The sequence below is a fragment of the Microtus oregoni genome, unplaced genomic scaffold, assembly GCF_018167655.1.
Source record: "Microtus oregoni isolate MIOR12 unplaced genomic scaffold, Mior012 000002F_ref0000024, whole genome shotgun sequence".
In the NCBI taxonomy this organism is placed as follows: Eukaryota; Metazoa; Chordata; class Mammalia; order Rodentia; family Cricetidae; genus Microtus; species Microtus oregoni.
In genome coordinates this window covers 12,741,151-12,749,161 of record NW_024543061.1, presented here as the reverse complement: position 1 = coordinate 12,749,161, position 8,011 = coordinate 12,741,151, and the positions used below count along the sequence as shown (strand labels likewise).

Here is an 8,011-nt window from a genome sequence, read left to right as displayed (position 1 = left end):
GGACGTCCGGCTCTTTCGTAACCCCCGCGCCCATTGGTCAGTCTTTCGCTTCTGGGCGGAGTCGCCGGGGACGGTTTCCACCCTCTTGTTTACCGGCCGCGTAGTTGACGTGATCGCCGAAGTTCCCCGTTCAGCGGCGCGGACCAATTGCGCCGCTCGCTCCTCCCTCGCTGCGCTCCCTCGCCGCCTCCCGCGTGGTACGGCCCACGCCTTCCGAACGCCGGCGCGTCCCTCCGCTCGGCGCTAGCCCGCTGCTTCCCCCACGCACCCCGCACCGAGCCCGCGCTTGGTACGGCCCGCGCCGCCTCCTCGGCTCGTGAGGGAGGCTCGACCCCCTCCCGGGCCGCGGCTCTTGGTGCCGCCCGGGAGAACCAGGTCATCGGCCGGTTCCCGTGAAAACAAAAACAATCGGCAGCGCCGCCGGGGGGCAGCCGAACGCGGCGAGCCAGGGGGCCCGGGGCGGGACGCGGCGCCGGGTGGGGCGGGCGAGAGAGCGCGAGCGGCGGGGCCGGGGCGCCATGGGGCGGGCGGGCAAGGGCTACGCGGGGCTACCCCGGCGCCGCGGTTAGCGCGCCCGCCTTACCTTAGCCTCCCGCGCCGCCCGCCGCCTTGGGGGACGAGGAGCAGGACGCGGCCTCGGTGGGGCCCGGGCCGAATCGCTGCGGACCACCGAGCGCCGGGGAGCCGAGCGCCGCGGTCTCCGGCATGGATCAGTGCGTGACGGTGGAGCGCGAGCTGGAAAAGGTGTTGCACAAGTTCTCGGGCTACGGGCAGCTGTGCGAGCGCGGCCTGGAGGAGCTCATCGACTACACCGGCGGCCTCAAGCACGAGATCCTGCAGAGCCACGGTGAGGGCGGCGGAACGCGCGGGGGTCGGGGCCCGTCGCTGCGTCTGCTGGTCCCCAGGCCGCGGCGACTTTCCCTCCTCGCACAGACCCACCCGGAAACGCGGTGGCCTGGGGGGAGCAGCCCGCCGCACACGGCTCGGGACGCGGGTCTTGCGTGGTCGAGGGGGCCGCAGGTGTGCGAGTGGTAAAGAGGGTCTTTCTGCTCGGGGCTCTGTCCACATCCTCGGTCTCGGGGACTTTTTCCCCTGGTGGTTCTGGGACTAGAGAGTTGACTATTAGGTGTGGGCTTCCACATCAAGCCGCTCCTGCAACTTCAGAGTTGGACTGTTGTGAGCAGGCAGCTCTTCTGAACTCTGGATTCCTAGGAAGCCGGCTCAGTCAAACCATCCAGCGCTCCTGCTGTAGCCTCTCCGGAGGCTGACGGAGCGGTTGTTAGTTACTTGCCTTAACCTGGTCCAGTTTGTAGTTGTTAATCCCTTCAGCAAACGGGTTTTCCGTAGAAAGTGCTTTGCCTAGATTATTTCATTAATTGGCCTACATCTTGGAAGACAGATGTCAGGGCTAGCTTGAGAAAGGGTTTTGTGTTTTAAAAATAACACTGAAGGTCTGGTACTTGGGAGCCACAATGCTGACTCTTTCTGAGTGTGAGGTAAGGACTTGCAATGGATTTATTCAAGAGGCCGAGCCCTTTTCAGCTAGTGGGCTGGACAGAAATGAAAGGGATGCTGCTAGCCAGGGAGAAATGCAGATGTAGCAGGTGGGATGACGGCAGTGTTAGCCCTGTCTCTCTCTCCTCTCCTCTCCATCTCCCTTTCCCACACAGTGCAGTTGAGGGTGACTGCTCCTCCCTAGTAAAGGAGACTGATAACTTCTGACACAGCTGTCACGTTGGAACTCTGGGGAAGAGCTAAGCTGGAGCCATTGTGGTTGAAATAGTAATTGGTGGGAGGGGTACTGTTTTAACTGTAGTAAGGGCTTCTGTGTAAATCTTTGGAAAACAGATGTTGGATGACTGCATGTAAATAGACATCTGACTGTTTTGGTGGTGATGATGTAGTTGATACAAGCAGGGAATAAGGCAGAGTGTGAGGGAATCTGGAAACGTCTTGCGAATTTTGATTAGTGAGATCAAGTTCAAGGGTTTGCTGAAGATTGCACAACCGCTGTGGGTTATATGTGAGACTGATTGTTTTCTTTTGTGTGTGGTGTTTTGAGATAGTCTCACTGTGTGGCCCAAGCCAGCTTTGAACTCATGGCCCTCCTGTATTCATCTTTCTAGTATTTGTTTGAGGTTACCACCCAAACACTAGAAAGTGTATTACCTGTTTCTGTTATTTCTAAGAAGACAGTAGAGGAGGAGATCATAGGATGAAAGATCTTAGGCTCTAACACAAGCAAGGTAGAGAGGCTGCTTAGCTGATGCTTGACCACTTTGTGGACAAAAGATTATTGGGGTTAAGAAAAATACAGTGGCTCCTGAATGGGAGGGCTCACCAAGGTGGCTCAAGTTCAGTGCTTGAAGACGCCAACCCCCTTTCTCCAGAGGAAGAAGCCAGTAGGGAAAGAGAATACATATAGGGCTTTTACTTGGAGAGGTGAAGGAATGAGGTCTACTTTTGGGGACCAGACCAGAGATTGGGGGGTTGGACAGGGAGCATGTGAGAGAGAAGATGGAACACAGAGTTCCTTACAGAAGAATAAATAGAGTAGAAGAAAGATGTGTGAGGTCGGTTTAGGGAAGTTAGAGTCAGCCCCAGATGGGTAGAATGATGGTAGAGTTTAGGTGTCTTTGCTTCGTAGGGGAGCTTTTCACAAACCTATGCTGTGATGGGTAGTAGACACTACATAAATAAGAGTATACCGTACTCTTATTACACATAGTTTTGAGTTGTGTTTATTTTCCAGCATCCCTCCCCTTTATTTATTTATTTACTTATTTATTTATTTTTGATTTTCGAGACAGGGTTTCTCTGAAGTTTTTGGTGCCTCTCCTGGAACTAGCTCTTGTAGACCAGGCTGGTCTCGAACTCACAGAGATCCGCCTGCCTCTGCCTCCCGAGTGCTGGGATTAAAGGCATGTGCCACCACTGCCTGGCCCCCCTTTTTTTATTTTTAACTTTCCTGTGAACTAACTACCTTCCAGTCTTCTGTGGCAGCTCTTTTAATTTCTTTGAATAAGTTGAATAGGACTAAGTGATGAAAGGTAGTTAAAAACATGGAAGAAGCACATATACCACAATACTAGGTCTGGTTTCTAAGGTAGTCTTTTTTTGTTTCTTGGTTCTTTTGAGTGAAGATTTACATGCTTTGTTATCTGGCCATGGTCTTTTTGAAGCAGCTGATTTCTACATTAAAGTTTCATGCAGGTGATGGGCGGTGGATAATACATTGAATCTTAAGTATGCCCCTCTCAAAGGTATGCCTACGGAAACGAGAGTTTACAACTCTGTTTTAAGGCTTGGAATGTACCCATCTGGGTAAGTAATCTGGTAGGCTCCTGTGATCTAAGAGAGGGGCTCTAGTTGGGATCTTCTGTCAGGGTTCTCTGAATCTTACATTCCAAGCTAGCGTGGTAATGTTCTTGGGAGAAAAGAATGAGTAAAGTAGAACCTTGGGGGCTGTAACACTAGCTCACCAGACCCGATAAAGGACAGCTCATTGTGTATACTGGTGGGTAACTTCCTCTTTCAGAAGCATCTTGTACCAGTAGCAGGGATTAGTCCAATTTTAAATAACTATAATTCTCTTAGGCTTACTCTAAGTCTGTAGTGTAGTGGGGTTTCTGAGTTAAGAGGCAACACAGACAACTGTAATAAATGACCATAGTTCTAAAGTTCGTGTTGGAAACGTACTTAAATGGAGTTAGTAAGCTCTTCCACCTTGTTCCAGGTTGTAAACACCACCCAAGGGACTGGCATCTCTGTGACCTAAAATTGTTTCATGTGAAACTTCCCTATTAGCTATCTCTTTTAAATGTAGGTTTCCTAACTCATATTCTTCAGGAGAGTGAGGATGGCACGGATCGTCACTCATATCTGATGCGTTAGTTTCTGCTCTGCCACTCTATCCATCCCTAGTTTATCAGTCTGGAAAGGGGCTGGGAAAGGTTTTCTTTTGCTGTTTTTTTTTTTTTTTGTGAAGTATTCAGCTTCTGCTAGAGGAATGATGAAGTGTAAGACTCTAAGAAGAAAATTCAGGCCTTGAGTTTAGGTGGTTCTAGGGCAGCTAGTTGGATAAGAGGAGTATGGGCCTAGGAGGCTAGGGAGAGCTTAGAGAAGGCTGGCTGAACCAGGCCTTTGCTTTTCATGGAGCCTGACTCTAGAGCTCTCTTTGTTGCCTTGGGTAGGGCATGGAGGCCGCAGGATAGGCCTCTGTGGAGTGCCCAAAGTCAGAGGGCTAGACAGAGTTGTCCATTTGCCCTAAATGTTGGTCTGGGACAGTCAGACCACTTTTTAACCTAATTTGTTAGGAGGTCAAGAACTGAGCTCTGCTCTTAGCTAACTGAATTATTTTGAGTGACGTTCATGTTCTTTAACTCCCCAGCTGAAAGGAGAGGAGCACATGCCCACTGTTCAGTTGTGTCCACTTTTCAGTGGAAGTTTTCTCAGAAGGAAAAAATTGGGTCTCATGTAAGATTACTGTGGTTGATGCTGGCTGGGGATATTTTCCAGTATGCCCTTGGTCTAATGTGAGTAATGTTTTACTCATACATCTATGTGCACTCAATTTTCACATGGGCTTGTAGTTACATACATGGATTTATCCTGTCCCAGGCACTGGTATTTGTTGTGAGGTCATAGACTGGATATTAAGTATAATAAGCCAAAGGTCATAATTGTGCTTTTATCTTTTTTTCCTTTTGACATTTTTCTAGTGGAAAATACATTAAATTTTTTTGTTAGCATTTTGTGGTAGGATAAAGAACAAGAGAGAGGCTGTACAGTTTTGGTAACAGTTTCACAGTAGGATTAAAGTGTAGTTGGGGGATTATAATTGTAAGAGTTAAGGATGTGCCGTATATTTCTTGGTTATTTTTAGACTATTACTAAAGGAAGTTGGCTGTACTAGGAGTCAAACCCCAACCTTATGAATGCTAGGTATACCGCTCCTGACCACTGAGCTGTGTGTGTATCCCTCGCCCTTAAAAGGAGTTCTTGTGCTTTTCTAAATTTAAATTTTATTTATTTTGAGTAGATAATACATGTAGTAGTTTGAATCCAAACAATAAACAGGTTCCTGGGAACAAGCTTCCCCATCATTCTTGTTCCAGGATCTCCTAGTTGTCTAACTCACAGATGAAGATGCCAGTTTTCAGAAACATTAAAAAAAGAATTTGGGAAATGGAGCTCAATGGTAGGATTGCTTGCCTAGCACCTCAAAAAAATGGGGGCAGTAGGGTAATGTGTCACCTTTTAAAATGGCATTGGCTGTGGATTTACACTTACTACGATTAGGTTTGGTGAGTTGGTTAAAGACACTATTGTGTGTGGAGTGATGAACACAGAAAAGCATCTTACGGAATTTTTTTTTAAATATTTATTTATTTATTATGTATACAATATTCTGTCTGTGTGTGTATGCCTGCAAGCCAGAAGAGGGCACCAGACCCTGTTACAGATGGTTGTGAGCCACCATGTGGTTGCTGGGAATTGAACTCAGGACCTTTGGAAGAGCAGGCAATGCTCTTAACCTCTGAGCCATCTCTCCAGCCCCACGGAATTTTTTTTTGCATTTATTTAGTGTTTGTGTGTGTATACGGAAGAGTGTAACAGAACACAGGTGGCAGCCAGGACAACTTGCAGAAGTTGGTTCTCTATTTTCATTCTATGGGGCCCAGGAATCAAACGCAGGTCATTAGGCTTGGTTGCAAGCCTTTATCTGAGCCCTTTTGCTGCCTCATATATTAGCATCATAAAACTCATTTTCTGTGAGTCTTTGTAATTGTAAAACTTAAACTGTGACTCCTGTTGAGTCAGAAAATAGCTGAGCATTTGGTTACTAGTGTCAAAGCTCTTTGTTTTAAGCTCCAGAGTGAAAAGATGCAAAGGTAATTAGGCAGATGAGTATGAAAAACATATGGATGTGACATTTTAATGTTGTAATAGGAGCTGCGGGGCTGCGTCCCCAGCACCCCGGCTGCTGGCTAGCTTATGCCCCGAAATAACACACAAACTGTATTCTTTTAAACACTGCTTGGCCCATTAACTGTAGCCCTTACAGGCTAATTCTCACATCCCTATCAACCCATGTCTAATAATCTGTATAGCATCAGTCTTACCAGGAAAGATCCTAGCCTATGTCCATCCTGAGTCTGAGCTTCATGCGTCTGCGTCAGAGAGCAGAGCTATGCCCTCTGCCCAGGAGAGGGGAGCATGGCGTCTCTGAGCTCACTTCCTCTTCTTCCCAGCATTCTGTTCTGTTTACTCCACCCACCTATGTTCTAACCTATCAGGGCAAGCAGTTTCTTTATTTAATTAATCAATGACCTTCCTCCATCATTTTAAGTTCACATTTAGATCACCAAAGTATCAGTTAGGTCCTGGTAGACTCCGTTAGCCTTATTTTTTAGTTAACTCAGGTTAGCTCACATAACCAGGCTTCATTTGTTGAAATTGCACTAAAAATTAGTAAGATACTCTTGAGAGAAGAATGACTTCTGAGCTTTGAATTGAATGCAGTGTGGTCTAAACTCAATTCTAGAGTAGAAAGTAGCATGTGAGTGAATCATAAATAAAAATTTGGGTGGATGGCTGTCCTATTGTTCAAGCATGGTAAGAGCAGAATAGATGGGTTGCCAAGCTACTCAGGCTATTTTAAGTAGGAAAATAAAAGGTCAAAGGTCAGTGTGTTTCCACTTGGACTTAGAAGCGAATTTAACTTTTGCTAGCCATTCCTGTCCAGATGTAGGAGATAATTCTTTGTTATTTGAAACATTATTCATTTAGATTTATGTGTTATCCATTATTCTTTGAGTTTCATGTGCTTTTAATTAAAGTAGATTTTTTTTTTTTTTTTACATATGATCACATGGGCCAAGGTTAAGCAAGGCTGGCTCCCGAGACACAAAAGATGTCACCAGGAAGTCTTGTCTTGGATCATTTATACTTTTCATGATTACTTGCATTTTCAGAATTTTCCCCACATTGAGGTGAAGATGGCTGATCAAGCTCAAAAAAACAGAAACAGGGCCAGCATTTCTGGTTTTGTGTCCTTTCTCCTTAGTCAGTACCTGGAGACTTAGTCAGGACCAGTTTGTGGTCCTGGTCATCTTGAGCTCTGCTCATCCTGTATCAGAATATACGTAGCCACATGTGTTCCCATTCTGCAGAAAAGGAGCTCTGGAAAGGCACATTTGCTGATCATATATGTTGATAAAAATGGAAGAATTCTGAACTATCAACAGCAATGTTCTCTGAGAAGTGTTGGTGACTAGCCCAACTTTACTACCTAGCTTTAGCCTTGTATCCTACATATGTGTTCATATAATTCCAAATTCTGAATAGATCTTACTTAGTTCATGCAACTTTGATGCTTGACATAAAGCCATGCTAAGAGTATTTTATCTCCTAAGTGTCTAATTCTGTATAGTAATGCAGATCATTCCAGAAATTACTTAAGTCTTATAGGAAAAGTATCTGTGAACTTTGTTTCTTATTAGGGAGATGAGACTGGTATGAATTTTAACAAAAACAGTGCCTTGTAATGCAAGACCATCCATATGGACCAAGTGCTGGTGAGTGGTAGAGAAAGGAGTCTGCTTTAGGATGGTAGGTTCTAGTAACAAGTGGAGATATGGGAAGCAGGAAGATGGGATGGAAAACCAGTAGAAGAGGGTGGCGAGAACAAAGGTGCAGAAAAAGTTGAAGGAATGTGGGAAAAGCATTAAAACTAAATTGGGAGCGTTCTATGACGTCATGGACACTAGTGAAAGAGAAACGGGGAGGACACTGACGTTGAGTTTTGAGGTGACATTTTCAGTATGGATGGGGCAGGGGTATGATTGGAGGCCTGTTGCCCATAGTGCTGCTCAGTTTAGTTTGATCTGCTGACATGGCCTTTCCTTTGGGTATCGTGGTAGAGATGTGCAGAGGCTTCCTAGGGGATCTTTGAGAGTGACCAGGACTTGTGCAAGAGTGGTGTCTGGCAGAGTGGGGCAAAGGTTGA

General features: G+C 46.3%; 1 protein-coding gene across 2 annotated transcripts in view; it reads left to right on the top strand.

Moving 5' to 3' along the window:
• The first annotated feature begins 204 nt into the window (after nt 1-204).
• Rmnd5a (required for meiotic nuclear division 5 homolog A) overlaps nt 205-8,011 on the top strand; it is a 69,501-nt gene continuing 61,694 nt past the window's right edge. Inside the window, exon 1 of one of the 2 annotated variants that reach the window (XM_041632093.1) lies at nt 205-847. In XM_041632093.1, the coding sequence (XP_041488027.1) occupies nt 706-847 (142 nt within the window). In that variant the 5' untranslated portion in view covers nt 205-705. The remainder of the gene's footprint in view (nt 848-8,011) is intronic. The other variant, XM_041632088.1, reaches the window with a different exon arrangement.